At 42.2% G+C, this 23,298-nt stretch overlaps 1 protein-coding gene across 1 annotated transcript in view; it reads left to right on the forward strand.

Moving 5' to 3' along the window:
* The first annotated feature begins 2,712 nt into the window (after positions 1-2,712).
* GAP43 (growth associated protein 43) overlaps positions 2,713-23,298 on the forward strand; it is a 60,636-nt gene continuing 40,050 nt past the window's right edge. The window contains exon 1 of the mRNA XM_009556977.2: positions 2,713-2,817. Within this exon, the coding sequence (XP_009555272.2) occupies positions 2,788-2,817 (30 nt within the window). The 5' untranslated portion in view covers positions 2,713-2,787. The remainder of the gene's footprint in view (positions 2,818-23,298) is intronic.

Here is a 23,298-nt window from a genome sequence, read left to right on the forward strand (position 1 = left end):
ACTGGCCATTCACCACAAACTCTACATGCATGGGAACCTATAAAGTGTTTTTTTCTATCTGTCAAAAATGGTTTGAAATAACCTAGAGAGTAGAGTACCCATGGGGCTGAGCATGAAGAAGGATAGCTCTACCTTTGGCTCTGACTTAAAGTGGTGAGCAACTGCCACGGGTGTACACAGGAAGGTGGCTTCGCCCTAGATGCACCAACGCACCTTTTCTGCTGCTAGCCTGGTCCCTCTCTGGGTGGGTGTTTGGGAAAGATGGGGGCTGGGAAGGCTTTCCTCGGCAGGGCTCCCTACAGCAGGGAGGTTCCCTAAAAAGGCTTTGTCAGTGGGAAGAAAACCAGCTTCTGAAACACTACTGAAGTGTGATTTGTCTGACCTAGTTTAGGATGATCTGAATCACACCCTCAAAGTTCCTGTTTCTGTTCATAGTCATAAAAGGGAGTCCAATGTGACACTTTCAGATGGGGACATGCATGGTTGACCGGAGGAGTGCTGTCTCCTAAAGGCACTGGGAGCAGTCATGTGGGTTAGCAAGTGCTCCCAACCTCATGACATGCTAACTTCATCATGGAGATGAGCCCAAACAACTCCTGGGGCAGGAGCAGAGGTTCCTAAGTCCCATAGGCATATTCCAAAATGCCATCGCACTGTTCCTCAGTGCCTTGGTATGGTGTTGCCCGTAGTGGTGTATGTCACAGATACCCCTTCGTTGGACTGTTGCTTCCTTGCCCATTGCTTTCTGCTGTTCCACTCCTTATCCATCTTCTTTTATGATTGCATATTTTGCCTTCTTTTTCTCTGCATATTTTCTAAAGTTGAATATATTTTTTTGTTATTTAATCCTTTAGTCTACTTTTGTGTCAGCTGATGTTTGCAGCTCTTGCCAGTTTAGTGTTTTCTCTGAATGTCATTATCATATAATTATTTCCCTTTTCTAGACTGTAAAACCAGTATTAATACTGATACCGACTGACCCTAAAAGGCACTTCCCTTAAATAACATACAGATGTAAATAGCTTTCTAGATTATCTTTGAAATGCTCTTTACTTTCCTTAAAATAATATGAGGTACTGGAAACTGCAATGATGTCATAGCAACTGAATATAATTATGCAGGAGTCTGTGCTGAGGGGTACTCCAGAAACTGTATTCGTATATGTATGCATTTATTTGTATGAGCATGCACACGTGAATATTTGTGTTAATAATGTATTTAGGTATATCTAAAGAGCAAAGGCCTTAATAATAACCTAAGACATTTTCTTCTCTCTTTTGCTGGCAGTTTTACATTAAAAATAAATTAGAAGTAACTGCATGATGTGGCAGAGAAGTTGATGTAGTGACATTAGTGCTGAAAAGAGAATAGCATCTGACTGTGCCTCCCAGACACAGTAAATAAAATAAGCTAAATTTGAATTTTGCTAGATGAAATCCTAAAAATCCAACAGTCTTTTTATATTTTTAACATGCTCAGCGTTGTCATACTTTGGTTTCAGTGTTGTCTGAAATATTTTTTTCACAATGACAGATATAGCTATCCTGTTCGAACATATTCTGAGAAAATGCAGTGTTATAAGTTTCAGGATGTGTGCTTGTGTGTGTGTATGTGTGTGCGCATTAATGTTCACTCAGTCTCATGAATCGCCATGATCTTCTATGCATGCAAACCCATATATTTTTGTTCCCACATATGCAGGGCGGGTGGCTGTGTGTGTGCACATGCACATCTTTCTCATAATAGTTTGTAGAAATCTGCAGGCAGGGATAAATAGACGTAGAAACTACTTAGGTGTCGAAATTAATTGAGATCTGTATAGAAGGGAAAGGGATGATTTCTGTAGGTTTTGAAGCTGTTCCAAAAAAAAAAAAAAAATCTGTTGCAGGAGTATTATTTTCTGTGCCTGTGAAAGGTCTATAGGATGGATTGAGGAAACAAGAAAGTTGTCCCATTCAATGCTGGAGGATGTTGCCATGCAGGGCTTATGCCTGCACATATCAAGAAGTCAATACGTACGTATGTATTCGCAAGTGTGCTGCTGAGGGGGAGGGGGATTTTTAACAGCCATTTTAACGTATTTTTCTGATTCCCATTTAGCTCGCAGTTCCCACCTACAGCACGTCACCTGTGCAGAGCATATACCGCCTGCTATGGCAGTAGCCTCACTCTCTCTTCTCCCCTCTGTGCCCACCCCACCCCATGCTTTCTTCATGTATAAAACCCACTCCTGGTTGTGCTTGGGTGCTGGGGGCTTCAGTGGGAGTGGGGCTGGGGGCTCCCTGCCTTCCCGGGCACCCTCCTTGCCCAGTGCCTCCCAGACACACCTTACCCCACCCCTTCTGCAGCCTGCAGTGTCCCCTCTCCCCTGTCGCCTCTGTACAGTGGGAAAGTCTTTGGGTAATTGGGTCCAGATTGAAGATTTTAATTATTCATGAGGCTGGCAAAGGGACTTGGGGGGGGTGGCTGCTGGGGTGGGGGTGGGGTGGGGAGGTGACAAGTCAGGGAGAGCTGGTGAACAATTCTGGGAAGGGTAGGGAGGGAGGCAGGGAGAAAGCAGCGTGTGCATGTGTGATGAGCAATAGCTCTGGACCTTATAGTTGCTGCTAACTGCCCTGGCGTGTGTGTGTGTGCGCGTGTGTGTGAGAGAGAGCGAGAGAGAGGAAGAGAGAGAGAGAGGGAGGGAGGGAGGGAGTGGAGAGGGTGGGGGGGAGAGATAAGAGAGAGAAGAGGAAAAGGAGAGAGGAGAAGGAGGGAAGAAGAAGGAAGGAAGGGGACAATACGATCATGCTGTGCTGTATGAGAAGAACAAAACAGGTAGAGCTACAGATTTTTATATTTCTTTCTATTATGAAATCTGCTGGGTGTCCGTGGGGTGTGTGCCTGCCTGAGTGTGTGAGGGGCTGGGGTAGGGGCTGGGGCAGGGGGGAGGAAATTTCAGCTGCTTTCAGCAGACGTCTTTTTTTTGCAATTCTTTAGCATCCTGCGACTGAAGGCTCTTTTCACATCCTGCAACATGACTGTTTTGCCTTTCTGGGGCTGGTGATGTGGGTAAGGGGGGTGGCCTATGTCCCTATTTGGGGAGCTAACAGAATGTTCCCCTCTATTCTTCTTATTATTTTTTAATAGTGGGTAGATGTATTACTTAGGATTTTCTGTCTGTGGTTCTGAGGGTGTGGATGGGGGGGGGGGGGGGGTTGGTGAGGGAGGCGTGTGCGGCTGGCAGGAAACGTGATGAGATCTGGCTCTACCTTGGAGATAAAGGAAGCAATTCTTCATCTTATGCCAAAAAAGAAAGGATGCCCAGTGAGCCTTGATCCCTGGTCAGAATGCTCTCTATTGCTACTGGCATCGATGAATGGTAGATGCTTTATGTGTATGTGCTGTGAGGTGGCTCAGAGGACAGGTGCATTCATTTTTTTGTGTTACAACAATCCGAGCAAGAATTAATATGAAGCTTTTTCTTTCAACCTATGCTATAGTGAAAAAATGCAATTAATTAATAACAAAAGCATTAGCCAGAGGAAGGGGAGAGTCAACCTTTTTGCTATATACTTCATAGTACAACCAGTTAGACAACTGTGCACCAGCTGGTAAAGACACAGAGGACCACGCCTCTGTTAGCTCCGAACTCGGGTGGGATAACAGAAGCTCACAGTGTGAACCTGTTGGAAACCAGTTCATTCATTTTACTGGTACCACTGGGCTTTTCCTGTAAGGGAACTGGGATGATGAGATGGTTTGGGTGGTGGTTAGTTTTCAGTGTCAAATTTATGTCCAGAATTATAATGAAATAAAAAAAAAAAAAAAAAAAAAGTGACTTAGATCATTCCCCACTCACCCTTCTGTCTTGTATTTTCTCTGAAATCCCAATCCTGCTCCTGATTAAGAGAGCCTATTTTGGCTGAACTCCTTGGGTTTCCTCAGGAGGATACTTGATTTATGCAGTTGGAACTTTGAGGCAGGAACTGGCCCCAGATGTCTTTGTAAAGCATTTTGGAAACTTCATAGAATTATGAATTTGTAGGTAATGACAAGAAGCCTTGGTCCTTGTTCTGAGCACAAAACTCAACTCAGTCTTAGGTACAGCACCATATGGTTACGTTCTTTATATATGCACACATTTACGTATCTCTTAAAATATAGCATTGCAGTATTCTGGATCTATAGTCTAACACACTGATGTGAGTAACTCCAGTTGCTGTAGAAGAGCACAGTATTGAAAGATAATCCAGGTTAAAGTGTGTTTCTGAATGGAGATCTGTGTGTTGTCAAATGAAGGAGCAGTTTTGTAAAATAATGGGGAGGGGCAGGTGAACAGGATAGAAAGAGATCCTGCGTCACCCTGTTTTTTTTCCCCATGCAGGTTTTTCAAATGCTATGCAATTAACTGTACGTTCACTAAAATCTGGAAGGAGGTGGTGGTGGCTGGAGCAGGGAAGGGGGGCAGAACGCATTGCTGCCCGCCAGAGGAGCACGTTCAGCTGACAAACATGGGATGAAAAGAGCAGAGAAGGGGAAGGAAGGCAGACAGGGAGGCAAAGTGACAGAGTGGGTGGAGGTGCACAGCAAATTTTAAAATAAAGTAGGTAGCTCTGGGATTCTTCAGAGTCAGAAGGGAGCTACTGAGAGAGGGGAATAATTTTGCTCATACCTTCACAGGCTGGGCATTAAAACTCCTGGATAATATTCCAATGTATGTGTTCTTTACATCTCTATGGGTTTACTTGTCGTTTTTTATTCTAACATCTTTAGAAATGCATGGAATGCAGGTATCTTGATTGCACATAGTCCTTCTCTTCCCACTCTGTACATTAAACCACCGCATGGTACACACCCCTTTGCGCGTGCTTGTGCAGCACACATCACTCTCGCTTCTGTACTACACATATATGCACATGCACACATGCACTCATTCACACATGCTTTTTGATCCTTATGCAGCCGTACAACCTGAATGTGCCTGCCCTTGCATATTTGATGGATATTCCTGGGCTCAGAGCCCGACTCCTGCTCCTATACCTGAATACACACCATAATTGCCAAACTGGCAATATAGCAGTTCGCTCAGCAAAGCTGGTGATTTATCAGAGGAAGCTTTCATTTGGAGAAGAAAAAGATATCGGTTTTCAGCTTGTGCTCTTCCTCTGTCTCCACCTAGACCTTTCACAGAGAGAAAAAGATGCAATGGGTTCTCCAGCATGGACAAGGGTTTCCTTCCCAAAATAAAGACAGCTCTCCTCAAATTGTTTTTCAAGGGAAGACTCTGGTGTCCCGCCTTTCTGGCAGCTAAAGAGCAAAATGCTGAAATTACAGGCTTGGGCGTGGAAGAAATCTCTTCACATTTGTGCCTAGGTGTGCCTGTATGTGTCTGTCCTCCCACCCCTCAAAAACAAATATGTTCACACACTCGTACCTTGCAGATTATTCTTTCTTGTGGGTGCGATGCCAATGTGAAGAATGAAGTATCTGACTGTGCCTACCCATGGGAGATGTAGATAGCTTGGTGTTGTCATTTCTGCCTACAGTTGATTGCAGCTCTGAATCTGTGCCCACAAGATATTCAGCTAAAAGCAGTATAACCAAAAGGCTGGGTTGAGCGATTTCGGAAAAAATGAACTTAACCTTTACTGCCAGCAAGAGATGCAATCTGTAATACGCAGAGCTGGATAGTTAGATAGGTGGCTAGAAATGCAAGTGTTGCATGCACTGCATACTAGAACAGATGGGTGTTATGGGGGTATGTGCTCAGTATTGGATTGCATGAGTGATTAAACAATAACCAGCTAGCAGGTTTCCCACTTGTGGGTGAGATGAGTCTCATTCATCACCAGCCTTATCCGACGGCTTCCCTCCCATTCTGTCCTCTCCTCCTCATCCCAGTGCTGGAGAGCCAGCGGCTGGAAGGGTTTAAACCTGCCACACCCATCAAATCAAAAGAGGGAGGGGGGAAGAGGAAGTCTGCATTTCTTTCCTCTTCCACACGAGCAGCATGAATAAACAGGGCTGTACCTCTAAAGATGCAGTTTAATGCAATTGGAGAAGGAGAAAGCATTAGGGAACTGTTCTAGCAATTACAGCCAGCCGATGAGGTGTCTTGTCATTCCAGGAACTGCAGAGGTGTGCAGGAAGGAGGAAATGGAGAAAAAGAGGGCGAGGAAGATATACGCAGAGTTAAGATTTTCTTGCCTCAGGTTATTAAAATATCTCGGACCTCATTTAGAATAACTTAATTATGCCACATAATGCAGATGCTTCAAAACTTACAAGGCATAGTCTTACCTTTAAACACACACGTGGAGAGAAGAACGGGAATATTTTAAAAGGAAAATGTCCATCCATCCCCCTTCTCCCTCCACTTGCCAGCGTGGTGTAAATCACCTCAGACCATTGACTTCAGAGCAGAGGCTCTTCATCTGCACCTGGGTAGAGTCTATCCACTGCCTCTGCAGCAGTTTCTGTGCTTCTTCCAGTAAACAATTGCTGCATGGAAGTTTAATTACTCCAGGTCCTTACTCCTTCTCTTCCTAGGGTGATGCCTCTGGGATTTCTCCCGAGAAGGGTGTCTCCAGAGAAACATCCCTCCCATCACCCTGTCCTCCTCCGCTCTCTTTGCTGACTATTAGAGACATTGATTTCTCCTAGATGGGGTAATGTAACCATTCTTAATGGCACAGACAACCCCCCTCCCAGGAAACTAATTGCAGGCACAATTTCCAGGGGGAGGAGGACAGTGGTGATGTTTAGTGGGAAAGAAACCAGTCTATTGATGCAAACTGCCTGTTGCCTCTTGCTTCTGAATGAGAGTCTCAGCAAAAAAGTCAGGCAGTACCCACCAGTACACAGAGGCATCCCTGCTGAGAGGGCTGCATTGGATCTTGTATTTGCCTGTGCCAGGCTGGGCATACATGTGTGCAGTCTGAGGAACTGGCATGTACTGGCTGAGTATTGTATTGGCCCATTGCTGAGGGCATATGAATGATCGCAGAACTACTTCTGCTTCAGGATAAGGAAATGGGCTATAGCTCCAGACTCTGCCCATGTCAGGCTGAGACAGTGGGCATCACTTGGAGATGAGAGGGGAGAGGGACTGCTGCTCAAGTCATGTGGCTTTGACTAACTAGAAGGAGAAAGTGCAAAGAGTTTTTGCTTCAAGGCTGCTTTCATTTCTTTCCAGCTGTCACAGATTCCATGATGCTATCCCGGGACCAAGCCACCCTGCACAGACACTATATTTCCTTCTCCCCATTTCACAGAGATCAGGAATTGCCCATTGTTGGCAGCTGCAAAAGTTGGCACTTTTGATAGTGGGAAAGTGAATGAAGCCCTTTGCCCATTCCAAGGTGAAAGCAGGCTGATAGTCTTACATGATGTAAATCAAGGAAGCGTATACCTACTTGGGTTTGCCAGCCTCATGCTCAATGACTCTTGTCTGCTCCACATGCAGAGGACATGAGGCATAAGCGGGCTTTGCCGAGGATAAGGCATTCGTATGCTGAGAGACTAGCTGATCAACAGGCAAAACAGCAGGCACAGCCTGAAGATTGCCTCTGCTTTTGGCTGAAATAGTATGAAGCAAAATCACTAAGCGCATATAGACCAAGATTGCTGCGTGGTGCCAGTAGGCTGGTGGTGCATTACTGACTACAGTTGCTCAGTCCATGTGTTGCTGGCCTATGCATCCTTCCCTCTGTACAACTGTTGTCCCCTCCTCCTGCACGTAAATGACTTGCGTTACTCCTGTTGCTTTGGGCTTCCTCCTTACACAGGGAGGACTTTATTTGGATTTGAGAATGAATGATAGCTCTGATGACAGTTCCAGGCTAAAGGCATCTTAGGATGGGAAACCTTTTGATGGCAGCTCTTTGTATTGATGCTCTTTGGAAGTCATTGTGCAATTCCTGTGTTTTGTATGAGTCTGACAAGTCTCAGGGATAGATTGGGCAGCAGTCCATACCTGGCTGCATCTGAGATTTGAAGGCCCAGTGTCCAGCAACAACCATAGTCCAGTAGGTCTACACACGGGAATATCCGGCTGGTAAGAGGAGGTTGGTCTTCCAGAAAGGCCCAGTGGAAGGTACATATGCCTTGCTGGTGGAAATAGCAGAATACATGGCTGTGGGAATATCAGAGCAGATATGTGGGTGAAACACCTTTCAACATCTGAAGTCCAACGTTGAAGTCTGGAATCCATCCACATTCATTTAATCTGTAGTTCCAAGATCCTCCCGAGCACACTGGGAGGTGATGTGTAACCTCAGAGCTCTGATGGCCTCATGTAGAGAAGGTGTTTATACTTCCTTAGGACTCTCTCTATCACCTGCTGTGTGTGTGTGTAAAACTCCATGGCTTTATATGGTTGCAAGCACCACAGGCCACTACTTAGTAAATAGGAATTGTTTTCAGGAGAGCTGGTTTCTCTTCCTAGCAGTGCTATTAACCTGCTTTCTGACTTGATCTAAGCACAGCTTCTCTGCCTGTCATGGCCATCTCTGAAAGACGTTTCTTTAATTTGGAAACTCAATAATTAATGTGTGAATAAAAAAACAAAATAAAGGATTCAGATGCCGCCAGGTGAGCGGTGCTGTATTCAAGCAAGGCATTGCTTTATCCATCTTCACTCAATCCTGCAGTGCTGGAATGTCTATTTAGCCACTTGACTTCCTTTAACACAAACCATTGATTTTTCTTCCAAGACCTAGGCTCTATTACTATCTGCCAGAGCCTGATAGTAGGGCTAGAAGTTAGTTTTCTCCCTGGTATTCACCAGTGTACTAGCTCCTCCCTGCCACCCTAATGATCCAGCCTGGAGCAACCTACAGTATGTGTATGGAGTGGAAGATAGTGTAATGAAAATAGTGATTTGTTTTTAGTACAACAAAAGGAATTTGTGCTTTTGGAGTTACACTGATCCTGCTGTCTCCTCCTGTTACTCATTTTGTCTTCTCTCTCCATCTGTTCTGCTCCTCGCCTTCCTCCTGCTCCCTTGACCATGCAGTCCTCCTGCTGCTTCTTCTCTCCTCCAGCTGGGTGCCAGCCCTCCATTAGGCTGTGCTACTGGGGACTCCTGCTGATAGCATCAGCCACTACCACCACAGTCTTATTCGCTTCACCCATCCTGGCCTTGGTATCAGAATAGAAGCTGGCAGGAGAGAAAACTACGTGGCTTCTTCTTTTGTGCTTCCAGTTCCTTTTATAGCTTCCCCAGTTCTCCTCCTCTTGGGCAGCTGTCACAGCTACTACAAATGAACACCTATGGACAGAGAGAGCAAATTGGTGCATCTCGCCTATCCCATTGCTGTTGGCATAGATATAAGATCGCCCATCCCAGTCCGGGCAAGTGTATGACTGCTGGAGGAGCAATGTATATGGTATAAACTATCATCACCATTCTTGCTTTCTTGAGGGTTCTTGCTTCATCTGGGCTTGTCTTTTGGCTACTAATGCCACTGTTGGGTTGCAGGCTGTTAGCCCAACAGAGGATGTCCGGAGCCTACGTTCCTCCCACCAGTACTGGTTGACTTCGATGCCTTGAAAGAAAAGCCAGGATGTACTTATATTCTTTTAAATTATAACCAATTCATTACTCATCTTAATTCTGAAGTTGCTTGAATTAATTCCAGTCATAATGATAGCATATCTGTTTATTGAAAGCCAGGATATCTCACAATATTTAAACATTCTGTCTGTAAGAAACACTTTTCTGTGAGGGATGGCAATTATTTAAGCTAATATGCTCTAAAAGAATACTCCTTACTTGCTCTGAATACCCCTAAAATTTAGGGGTTCAGGAGAGTATATTTGGATTTGAACCTAGCTCTGAAGCTAGCTTTATTCCATTCTTCTCATGACTGCCTAGGAGTGAAACTGTGGTCTTGGGAACTCTGTGTTTTTTTATGAATTGGGATGATTTCTAATAATTAGTGAAGTCCAGAATAATCTACAGTTTTGATTACTTTTATAAATGTTAAGACAATTAAGTTGGTATCAGGTTCATCAGACTACTGAATGGAGTCTAATTCATTAATTTTATTGGTGGTATTCAATGATCTTATAAATCTGCAGTATTAAGTACAAAAGGGTGGGCAGGTTGAAGCAGCGTGGTACCTTGCTTTGCTCTTTTGCACAAGATACCGGTTGTTTATATTAGTTCTAATTGAAACTATCAGGATATAAACCACAAAGGTTTTGAACTGACCATTGTTCTCCTTGTATAATTTCTTCTTCTGTCTGCCCACAGCTTTAGGAGTAAGGTATCGAGTGGTGGATTTATAGATAATTTAACAGAAATCATCTAGGTCTGGAAGTCTAAATATAAAGAAAAAAGTGTCACTTGCTGATGTGTTGACAGGAAAATTTGCAGCCATTTAGTTTAATGTAAGAGTGAAGCCCACTGCTGGAAATCACCTACTGAGAAAACGCATCACCTACTCAACAGTGTCTGAGAAGTGTGATGCAGCTGGGAGTCGATACTGGAACAATGGGGAACTGTAACAATGAGGAACTAAGGGAAAGGGGCTTTTGGAAGCTGGACCAAAAGTTTATACTCAGCAGGGACACTTCACTTTAGATTGGAGAGCTGCACAGAAATGGCACTTGTATTCCTCAGAACTGGGGGTACCTTTCTTAGAGCCAAGATTTTAATTCTTGACTTGTTATGTTGGAACAGTCAGGCTGGCAGCCTGCAATGACCTGGCTTGCACAGACTGATTTGGAATCTGTCCGAATGCAGACTTTACCTGATCAAAGATGAAATATGGTGGTTTTAACCCTTCCTGCTTTTTGCATTTCAAGTGAAACACCCAGAGAAATTTACAGCCCTACATATAGTTTTTAGGACAGACACCCAATGTAGAAAATCGATGTTTAATGTTGACTATTAAAATTCTAGTCAAAAGCATGGTAAGGATACAACCAGTCACATCTAAAGTACAACATCTGGCAAACAATCTTTCCCTTCTATCCTAAATTCCAGTCAGGATATCAGCTAGTAGAGATTAAATCCTAAGGAAAGGATTAATCGAGGAAGGAAAGGAGATCTTCTCCCAAAATAACTGCAGAACTAAGGCTAACTGAAACCTCTGTGAAGAAGGTGGATAACTCCCAGAGGACAGCAAAGTCAATATGTGAATCAATACCTGAAGATCTTTTATATGGTAAAACTAGATATGCATCAAAAAGAACTCTCCATAATGATGCTAGTGTATAAGGCAATGCAGAAGTCAAAAGAATTGACAGATTATTGAAAAATGAGCCCTAATGTCTTATAGGAACTTTTAGCAAATCTTCCTTGGAAGTTTAGTTAGTTCTTCCTGATATTCTTTGTTTTCTTCCTTTAAGTTGTATGATTCCACAATACAGGAAAAGATACCATAAGACAATGCCTTATCTTGTAGAATTTCATTATTTTTTAATTGGAGTATGGCTGTCAAGAGGAGTCTGAAATGTATGACAGTATTTTGCAATTGTTCTGATTGTTGTAAGTTGAACTACATTCTTAAAGGTGTCTGTCATAGGCTATGGAACTTTACAGCTTTCTTCCTTTCTAGCTGTGGAGCTGCCTAAAGTCCTAATATAATTACACTTAGACCTGTAAAGTTGCCTAAACATTTAAAGGCTCCTTACAGGCATGCCTAGATGATCCTTAGTTTTATAAGAAATAATCAGCTCAATACCTACTTAACAGCTAAGCTACTGTGGGATCGACAAACCAAGTACTCTTCCAGTTGCTTTCTCTGCACAAAGTTTGTCAGAATACAAATGTCAAGTGTCTGCACAGAAGTTATCCAAGGGGAAGTGAATGTTCTACCTTTCTTTTATTCAGGGACACCTTGTTTATCTGTAGAAGTTGTGACTATATCATTTCTGCCTGAGTAGATCTGTACACCCATCTCACAGTAGAATGTGCTATTAGGCTATAGAATATACTAAGACCAGTGTTTCGTGGAGAAGCTGATCTATTATCCACAGAGAAATAAGATATTAATAGGTCCAGACCAAAGGAGTCAAAGAATATCGTCTTGACTCTCTACCTTAGTGTTCATGATACTCATGGTGGAGAGGAAAGTGCTTTATTTGAAGCCTTATATCATACATTGTCAATAAGGTTGAAACATTTTATGCCAATTTTACATGTCTCCAGTAACATGTTCAACTGCAAGCTGATGGCTAAAAAAATTAATAGGAGTCACAAAGGAGGAGGATCAGGATCCAGTAAAAAAGGCAGAACAAATCAGGATGTATTGATGTGAGCTGGTTCTTTCAAATCATTCTAGCTCATTTAGAAAGCTGATGGAAGCGATCTCTGAACCATGAGATCTGAAGAATCATGAGGGCTGGATAAGGTGTGAGAAGGTGTGTAACTTCCAAAAAAAATATGGAAATAATTAAATAAAGGAGATTATTAGGAGCCAGCACAGATCTGTCAAGAACTGATCATGCCAAACTAATTTAGCTTTCTTCTGTCTTGTGCATACAGGGGAAGAAGTTGTCATGCTTTGTCATTTGTTAGGATTTTGACATTATCTCACAGGCTTTTATCGTAAGTGAAACAAAGAAATATGATCCAAAAGAAAACATTACAGCAGAGATAAAGAACTGGTGTAGATAATCCTCAATGAACAAATCTTACTGATTTCCTCTTGAAACAGAGCACTCTATTGAGCGGGTGGCCACAAGTTTCAGCTGTGGCTTGCTAGTCCTTTATGTTTTCATTAAATACATTGCAATTTCTATTTTAATTTCAACTTGGATGACTGTCTAGAGGAAGTGTTTTCTAAAATCTACAGATGGCATGAACTAGGTATTACTGGTGGAAATTACTGGAATTCAAGACAAGCTTGTCAAATCAAGGACCTGCATCAGAACGAATGTGAAGTGCTATACATGGGAATGATTAATACATTGCATTCAGCTGTCCATGAGAGCCAACACACCAGACAAGCTATCCTACAGGAGGGGAAACAGGATCTCTAGAGGACCACAAATACAATCTTAGTCTAGAATGTCATTCTGTTGCCAAAAAATGAAAACATCATCTTAATCAGGTTGTGGAAATGGGAGTAAGGCACACCTAAAAAGCCTTCAGCTCTGATCAGCGCATGTAAGTCTCAACAGAAATCTCGTATCTTAGTCTTGTACAGCACTCTAAGAAACTGTGGTCCAGTGAGAGAGAGTGCAGACTGGGACAGTGGGAATTGCTGGAGGTCAAGAGAAATATAATCTGTCAGGAAAGACTGATATAATTAGGGTTGTTTAACCTAAAAGGAATAAGGCTGAGAGGAGTCAGGATGCTAGTCTGTCAAGTGCAAGAAAATGGGAATAATCTATTCTTCCTGTCCAGGGCGGATAAACCAAGGAGTAATGGTCTATAATGGGCCATGAGAGTAACTCAGACTAGACTTTAAGAAGAGTTTGAAAGGGTTGTGATACACTGGAATAGATTGGGAAAACTGTGGCAGCTCTAGTCATTGAAGGGCTGTGGGGGTTACTTCTGGACTAGAAGGTGGACTCTCTTTTGAGATGTTTTCAGGTATAGTAGAGAGTTGAATCAACACCTCTCATAATTTAAGGAAGTTTGTCTCTCCATTGAGATAATAGATAAATATGTATCTACTGCATACTGTCAGAGAGGACTATAGTTGTCACTTCCTGGGCAGGGGTTGGAATCCAAAGATGTCTCCCTGATAACCACAGCAAGATGCCTAAACCCAAACAACTTAAATGTTGCTCTGTCTTCTGCATTTGCCCTAAGCATGTTCAAAAGGCATTTATTTGGTCTACCGTGATACTGAGGTGCTTAGTTCTCCCCATATTTTGCAGTGGAGTTAAGACTGTGGTTCCTGCACTGTATCTCGCTTTCTTCCTAGACTTAGTTCCAACATCCATCTTCACAAATGAGGCACTCCACACTGAGATTCCCTTTTTGTCATCCTCAGAAAAGAACTATTACAAGGTGTTTATCAGTTGGTGGCTTCTTCTACCTGCCTGACATCAATTGTCTCAAAGTATTTCTATGGCAATCACTTGGAAATTCCTAACTGGAGTGCTGTACCTCTACTAGCACACACCTTCAGTGCTTAATCCTCTGTGCTCCCATTATGGTGTGTCACAGCAGTTGCTGGGAATATTGAATAAAACATGCTGAGATATAATACTCATCTTCACTGAATATATTCTCATGCAGAGGAAGAGCTACTGCTGCATGAAAATATAGAAGCACCGAAGCTGACCTGTGATATCTTCCATTATCACATGCCGAGTCCATACAACCCTCAGGAAGATATCTTTTCTTCAGTTTTTCTGAAGCCTTTACACAATACAAGATGCAAAACACGGCACTGCCTATAGTCAAGATTACCCAGTTTTGGGGGGATGAGATAAACTGTAATATTCAAAGACAATCTTTTCAACTACATGAAATTTTGCTGAGCTTTCCCTGTTTGGATGAGAATTTTCTTGGTGGGGGTCATCTTCAAATAGACACAGTGGGTTTTTAATTTGTTATTTGGCTGTATCTGTTGAGATTAGAGGCACAAAGATTTGAAAGGGTAAAGATTTTGCAGTCATTTAATAAGCAACAGTTGCACCTTTGTAATACAAGGAAAGAGAATGCCATTATGTTTTTGAACGATGAAAATGCGTATTTTCTTCCTTTTTTTGTGTGTTTTTAAAATAAAGGTTTAAAAACTTTTGTTAAGCATGCATTGAGTTTTCAAAGTGAAACACTTAGAATACAGAGAATTAATTAAAATTGTTGCCTGTCCATCTTTAATTTGCCTTCTGTCATGTAAGAGGATAGTGATGTGGTCCTTAATTATAAAATCAAATACTGGTATCTATTTTTTTTCAATAGGATTCCTGTCTCATTCAGTACACAGAAGGGTACATACTTAGGGACTGAATTAGTTTTGCCATAAACGAAGGTGTTTTCTATAGGTCTCCTGTTTCACTTTCTGCCAGTGATGAAGGTTATGTATTGAATTGGGCAGGAGGCTGTTCCAAAGCAGAAGAATGGTGTCATGTTTTAGCAATTGAATAGTGCCCTGACAAATTAGGCTTTTTCCTGCCTCTTGCCACGAGTTCCTATATGACATGAAAAAGCCATATAAATAAGGTTTTCCATGGGTGGCCACTAATTGGTGTGTTCTCGTTTTCTGGTTTCTCAGTCTGAGACACCTGGGGTCTGACTCACAGAAGTGCAGAGCCAGTATTGTATGGATTTCTGCTCTCCACATTCACAGTGCTGGCAAAATGCTAATCTGAGGCATTGCAAATTAGGGGCCCAAAACTAGAAGGTGCTCTGGCCATTGTGACCTTAGCCTCTTTGTGTCTGATCTCACTATCTGTAAAATAAAGATAACAGCCCCACCTACCTCCCTAGGAGAACATCCATTAAGGCTCGTGAAGCACTGAGATATTATGGCAAAATAGCACCACAAAAAAAGACCACGAGGAAATTAGCATTCTGCATTCAGTGATGGGTTTGAATGATGTGTGGCAAATAAGGCACTTTACCATGCCTGAAATCATGATAACAGTAAAATACTGAATCACTAGCCACTCAGTGAGCTCTGTCTGTCCTTTGTAGTAGCTGCAGTGGGGGAGACTTGCAAGAATGAAAAAGATATGATAAAGAATACTATAAGGCGTATACACAGGGCAGTCAAAGCAAGGTTTCAGAGGTAGTCTCCATTTTAAGTTTTCTGCTTTAGCCTTTACCATGTGCCTAGAAAGATGCTTGTAAGACAGGCTTTTTATGTATTATATGAGTCACTCTACTTTCTACTTTTGCCTGTGAACAATGGGTTGCAAAATAATTGGACAAAAATGGGCCAAATGTGTTATCACTGAAACTAACACTACACTCTTCACTGGTGTCAGAAGATCAGCGTAGATCCTTAACAAATCAAGTCTGGAATACTCTCATTATTACTCCCTTTGTATATGAGGAAACTGAGGCACAGGAGAAAGTGGAATTATTTGATTAAGTCATTCTGCTTGTTTTCTATAAAACCAATAGCTTTTAAACTAGTATTCGCATGCCTTCCGTGAAGTAATCTAAACATGTCAGAAAAAGTATGAGTTTGTTCCTTTCTTCTTCATCTCCCATCTCCTCACCTGGAAGAAATAGCCTAAGTAATGCAAATAATTTGTTCGCTTTAATTGCCAGTCACTTTATATTTGTGTCTGTGGGAGTGGGGCACGCCTACAGGACTGCATGGGAGGATCTCTTGAAGAAAGCCAAAGCTGGAGAGCTTAGGAAACAAGCAGGTCTATGTCTATGGGTTCACAGGTCCTATGTCCCACCCTTGGTGCTGTTCTCACTATGCTCAAGCTCTCATCTGCTGCCCTGGAGGATCTCCAAGTGCCAAGGTCGTGGATTGTGCTTGTACCAGAAGAAGCAGTCTGTTTAGAATGTAAGCTCCAGAACAAGACAGGCTTAAGAAAGCGGTCAGAGCCTTCAAACTGGGCTTAATATGAAGCCCAAGAAGAGGGAAAAACCTCAGCAATACATGGACATACACTTCTATTAATGAAAGCTTGCCTGGGGTTTCTTTCTATTCTGAATATGCTGTTGCTAATGTGGGGACCATGGATGTCTGTACTGTCTTCCTCAAAAGACTGGTGCATAAGACGGGACACAATTTTCTGGCCAGGCACAGGTGGGAATTTTTCCTACTGTTGCTACATATGTTGGCTGCTATTGAACTGATATGTTGTCTTCTAGACCTCATTGTCCATGAGTTGTTTCCAGAAGAAATTTTACTTTCCCCAGGGTGATACAAAGCAGCCTAACATGCTCAAGGGAGAGTTTTACTTAGCAGAGACTTAAATGGAAATGCAGAAATCCCAGTCCAGAAATTTTGATATATATCTGCGGGAAAAAAAGCAATTCATTGGCACTCCACAACCATGGAAGAAGAGTTGTGCCTATGTCCATTGTCCTGAGATGTACCAGCATGGCATGACACTGTAAACCTGCCAGATCTAATCACCTGTTATGGCTTGAGGCCTATGCCTTATGAGGATACTCTGTCTCCTATTTTGAGAACCTTCTCTTGAGGTTGCTCTCCATGGCTACCTAAGAGGACCTCCTCCTGCTCATCTGGAGTTAAACCTATGGCAGGCAGGACTGATGCAGAGTTGATGGTCAAGACTGAGTGATCCAGAGACACACTTCATGGAGGCAGTGTAGGTGGCCAAAGGGAAGGTCCTATTGGGAGGTCTGGAGGAAGGACACTGTCCCTCAGCCAGTTAAGAACAGAAGTGGAAAGGTAGTCAGCGTAGGAAAGAAAGAGTCCTTGTTGCAAAGTCAATGTGTGGTGGTGTCTCTGGGCCAAACTTGATACGTTTGCCCAGAAGGTAGTGGAAATGCAAGTCTTGTGTTAGGTGGTGGGGATTTTGTAGTCCCTGCTGCTCCCGAATCAGTTGGGGTTTCAGTCTAACCTTGGGGCAAACCCTACTTCTGGCTCTGTCACAGAAGAGGTGCACACTGCCCCAGCACATAAATGAAGGGGAAGTCAGAAAAGGCACTGGACTAGGTCAGGAGATAGTTTTGTTGGAGGCATCTACAATCATGTGGCTCCACTGAGTGCTTCTTACCATAGAAGGAGAAGCACTGACCACAGCAGATAGTGTAAATTGTTAGCACCCACTCTAGCACTTATGGGGACTTATCAAGATAAGGTCAGCCTTCCCATCTTGCAAAATGCAGTAAGTAGCCCCAAGGGCAGGGATTGCTTTCTTCTCTTTCTCTTCTGTGGTTCTGACCTGTCCCTGTGGAGAACAAAATGTGCTCTTTGTTGCTCAGCCTCCTTATATCCAGCCCCATTCAACCCCATCTTTTACATATGATTCATTACATCTCAGTTTCACAGAGCATGGCATCATTGATGCTGATATCTCCAACCTATAATTTTTTAACTTCTCTCATGGGTACTTGCCTCTAAGCTTTTCCTGCTGTCAAGCAAAGCAGATGACAGAGTATGCTGGGTACCTCTGAGGGAAACCATACAGAGCAATTCTGCTGTTTGGAAATTTGTGAAAACTGAGCAGCACAGAAATGCCTGGAGAAGCTAATCAGAATTGGAGATGGGCAGAGTTTTTAAAGAAACACGAGTTTCAAGTACTGTAGTGTAAACAGGAGGTCAGTTTGCCGCCAGTGGCAATGAAATAGCATTCAGTTATACAGGAGCACAGGAAAATGCTGAACAGGATTTCTGACATTCCTTTGCTTCACTTTTATCAATGCCCTGTGCTTCTGCCCTGCAGCATCCCTGCTATTCCAGCTCTGATGTTGCAGGGTAGCCACTGAGTTGCTGAAAACTAGGCAAGAATATAACTTATCCTTTGAACAAAGTAATTCTCTGTTCTGTAGCTTTTTGTACATATTAAATGATTAAATCTTTAGGGGCCTTTTCCCTGTTGCAGTAATTGTGCACTCATTAAATTGCCAGATAAGACTTACTTTCTATTAATTTATTTTTTATTAAGAAAAACTGACAATCCTGCCTCACCTAATTCAAGGACGGCCAACCTGTGGCTTTTAAGCCACAGGCAGATACTGAACAATTGAAGTATGACTCCCAGAATGGAAATAACGTCATATCACCGACAGCACACTGCTGATGTTGACTACTTTTCTTCTGTTAGTATCTCCATGTAGGAGGAAGCTCTCAGGGGCTTCTGACGATGGCAGCTCCCTACAAGCTCTGGAACTAAGCTCAGCATCCAGCCCCACCCTATCCCACATCAGGTGCTGGGACCCCAATGAACCATTGCTGTTTTCTGCCCAGGATCTACTTGTTGAAAAAATCCCTCGCCTCACTTAAAGTGCTGGATAGGGGTTTGACACATCTTAGATATTGGAGGGGCTTTTTTAAAATAATGCTCATGAGGCCAATGAGGCCAATGCTCATGTGGGTTTGAGCACCCACAATTCAGTTAATTGCATTTTAGGAAGTGAAATCTGGGTAGAAGTTGAATTATCATTCCACATTACTAAGAGTGGAAATAGATTTAGGCTTCATCTGCAACATGACCTTGTAAATATGTGAAAAAGACCACAGAGAACCTATGTTAGAAGAAGGTATTGTATTTAGAACGCTGCTAAGTCAAGTATTAAAAAATTAACAGTATTGGAAATGCAATAGTTGCCTGTGTAACCACAGCATGGTCTCCTCTTCTGTATGCATTTCAGTACAATCCTAATAACAGGAACACATCTTATTTTTCTTTCCAGGGATTCCTACTGCATTCAGGTCATATAATGGACAGTGCTTACTTAATGAGCAGTTATTCAATATTTTTTTCTCTCATAATAAATCAGCATGTGACTCCACAGCTTTACTCAATAAATACTATTCAAACTCTGCTCTGAAATCAAAAAGACTAATTTTCTCCTGAGCTGCCTTGTGATTCTGAGAACATCCCTAATATTCCTCAGTGAATTGTTGCAACATCCATGTGAGATAACTGAACATTTTACTTCATTTTTGAAGATGGACAACTGAGGCACAAAGAGAGAGTCTGGTCAGCGGGACTCCTTAATTTTATGTGCTGAATTTGAGAAACGCAGGACCTGACTCTTATTAGAAGTTTTTACTTTTAATTGTACATATTGGAAAACATCTCCCAGTACTGTCAGCTGCAATTTTGAGTACTCAGCACTGCTCCAAATCAGAGTAGGTGTGTTTGAAGCCAGCTACTCAGAGGTGTGAACATGCCACTAGGAATCATCCCGCAAGAAGTATGGGCCAGGATAACAGAAGAATTCAGGAGCAAAGGTAGGGCAGTGCTGTAGGACAGCTGTTTGTCACCTGCCTAACCCTGAGATCTTCTGTTTTTGCCAAGCCCCTGACTTCTTCATTTTAACTTTACAATTTCCAGCTGCAAAAAAAATAGGACCAAGATTGTAGCATAATCCCTTTATGCTGCTGAGTTTCCTAAGCTTCAAATATCCAGATTTCCTAGTAACACTTTAAATCTTCTTTAAGCTCCATTGTTTTACTTGCAGACTTTCAGCAGATATTTACAAGCCTTGTTCCAAACAGTGGCAGAGCGGTATCAGTTAATTTACTGAAGTGTCCTAACAAATAAGATTTATATAGGCAGGAGCCTAGCAGGATTTTTGAAGAGCCTTGGTGCCTAATTTGCACTGGTTTCAATAGGATTAATGCAACTAGGCATTTGTCAAGATCCCACGTTTCTTTCCTTACAACCCATCCCTTTAATTCTTTTTTTCAATCAAGTTTATGTTAACCCACTAGAGCTAAAGCATAGGAATATATACTAAAGTGTTAATAATTTATGAATGTTTTTGTAGTGCTGTGAGAGTACAATCTGGAGAGCAGGAAGACGTGTTAAATTTTCTTCTGGCTTCAAAATAATTGCTTCTGCCACCAAAGCAAAATACAGGTGGACACTTTTTTCCTCTGCTTTGCACTGAGATCAAAATGTTAGTTACATGAAAGACCCAATAGGTGCTGCAATTCTACATGTAGTGCTCTCAGATATTACTAAGGATTAGGCAAATCCCAAAACCCTGAGCTAGTGACTAATTTGAAAGAGTACAGAAAGTGTTCCCTTCTGGAAGTTATCAAATGACTTGTTGAATTTAATCTGTTTGAAAATATTTTGTATCTAGGCTTAATTTTTTATTTAATTTCAGCATGATTTAGTGACTTGTTTATGCAAACTAACTTCAGGCAGTGAATTTCTTGCAAATTATTCTTTTTCTCCACTATGTTTATATATATATGTGTATGTGTTTGTCTGTGACATGCAGTTTGTGATATTTGCACAATATGGTTTCCTTTTCATAGAGCAGGGCTAAAATTTCAGATCAGTCACTCTAATAGAATTTGTGGGATTTCTGTCCATTTTCATGACTAAGGTATCAGTTAATCCAAAAAGTAGAGTATAGCTAATAATCTGGCCACATAACATAGACATTTGCATACCATAATCTTTGCTTCATTTGAGCAGACCTACAATTTGCTCAACTCCAATAGTGTGTCTTATGAAAGACTTAGTATTGTTATTGTTATGGCTTCAATAAATTGGACTGGCAATAGCCAGACTTGTCCTGTAACTTTCCAAAGAAGAAGGAATTATGCTTTTCAGCTAAGAAATGGCTCTATGTTTTAGATAGTTCTGTGAGAAAGCAAACTGATTCCCATAGTATCTGAGCCATTTCTCCTCTGTAAACCAGTGTGCTGCCTGTGCTCTTCCTTTTGTTCAGCACACTCCCATTGTCTTGACTCCTGTTGCTTCTTTCGTTGCTTCCTTTCCTGACACCACAAGGGACATATATCCCAAGGATGTAGAAATAATAATGGTTGTTGTCATCATAAATCTTCATGCATTTGGCTCATCTCAGAGTGGGCACCTCTTGCTTCATCTGGAACCTCACCAATAGGGCAATAGGAGCCTGAAAGTAAACTCTTGGAGAACCTCTGGAAAGTGTTTGTCATACTTCCACTCCATCTTACCTGTCCTAGTCTGCTGCAGCTACCTAACTTCTTGACATCCTCAAAAAACTCCTAAATCTGCCAAATTGCATTTGGGGGGGCTGGCAGGAAATGTAGCAGTCAGATTCAGGACTGTATTTAACAATCTGTCTGGATTACTATCTATCTATAGGACACTCAGTCATTCGTAAGATCCCCTAAGATTTTTATTCTTCTTTTTTCCTTAAATGCTTAGCTATTTTCATCACCATCTATGTTCATGGCTACAGCTGCCTTAGAGAGTCTGATCCACATATTGATTTATTTGTAGCTGTATTGCTAATTATTATTTTCGTGAATGTAGTACTGCATTATTCATTAAAGCTGGTGGAGATTTTAGCCCTTCCTCAGTAGAACAAATGTGAATTCGATAACCCAAGTAAGATCTCTGAATAGGGCTTAAGTGAGCTAGGAAGAGTGATCTAACAAATAAGGATGGTATGACACATGAGAGCTGTTGATATTCAAAGGAGTGTTACTGAGAAAGCGGAAACAAGCTATTGTAGACATGGAGAAGATGCAAAGGCCTGGATGAAACTCTGTGGGGTACTCTTTCATTCACCAAAGGAATAAATTGCTAGAGAAACCCAGACAATCATCTTTGGGAAAAATGTCCAAAGAATAGTAAAAACCACTGCTCTTGTAAGGCGAGTTAAAGATGAAGAACATCAGCCCTGCTGCAGTGCACAAGATGGAGCTAGAGAACCCTGGAGATTTCTCATGATTTGCCCTTCAGTGTTTCACAGATCTGTGCAGTGTGAATTCATCCTTACTAACAGAAGACAAAACACCGCACATTTTATTGTGTAGATTATCTATGCATAATTCACAATGCTTTCTTTCTGTCTTTGCACCGGATGCTGAGTGAAGAAGGCCCCAGTTCCAGAAACTGGCAGGTCCCTCTCAACATGAAAACTCTCTTCCCAAATCATGTCAGTAGCAAAAAGAAGGGTCATTATCAGAGATCCCTTTTCCCTTGACATCTCTGCCGGGAAGTCCAATGAGTATAGCCCTCCATAGAAGGGCTCCAGAGGTGCCTGGATGTACAAGATGCTTGTGTTACATAGGCACCAGTTACAGAGTGATCTAAACAGTGTGCCTGAGGAAAACACATTACGATGCTTAGTGCTTTGAGGCTAATGCCGTGCTTCCTGACTAAAGAATGGGAAAAAGCTAGAAGACTTCAGGATCAAGATGTTTAAAGCTTATTGGAGCCCATTTTTTATTGACAACTTAAAGATGGAAAGCCCAAGCAGTGAGAAAGTGGAAAGAACAAACAGCTGTCCTATAGCAGGAAGCCTAGGACAAGCTCTGGGTGACTACTTTATATGTGGCTGTGATATACTAATCCTTTTAAGCACTGAATCCAGACACTTGTGGCTTTTTCCCTAGCACTTCTATTCAACATGTTCCTGTTGGCTGGAGGTCTTTATAGCACTAACTCAACAGTGTCCACAAAGGGTCTATAACAGCATGCACTGCAGGGTTGCCTCCCCTCCCCAGCCCTTTTTCAATAGGACTGTGTGCAGTAGAGGAGCAAAGTAGGAAACAAAATGGCTTGAAGCCACATGTGCATTTCCCATAGCTCAGTGCCAGTCTCTAGAATAAGTGATTAAGTCCTGAGGATGCTGGGTCTCATGCTCAGCTGCCTGTGGCCCCAAAAGATCTTTCAAGTCAAAGCCATGTCTGTTCTCTGGTGACAACCATACCTGAAGGATGGCAATGGAGTATGGCACAACGTCATGTCTTTGGCACTGTGCATCTCAGCAGTGACAGCTGCAATCAC

This window comes from Cuculus canorus, chromosome 1, assembly GCF_017976375.1.
Source record: "Cuculus canorus isolate bCucCan1 chromosome 1, bCucCan1.pri, whole genome shotgun sequence".
In the NCBI taxonomy this organism is placed as follows: domain Eukaryota; kingdom Metazoa; phylum Chordata; class Aves; order Cuculiformes; family Cuculidae; genus Cuculus; species Cuculus canorus.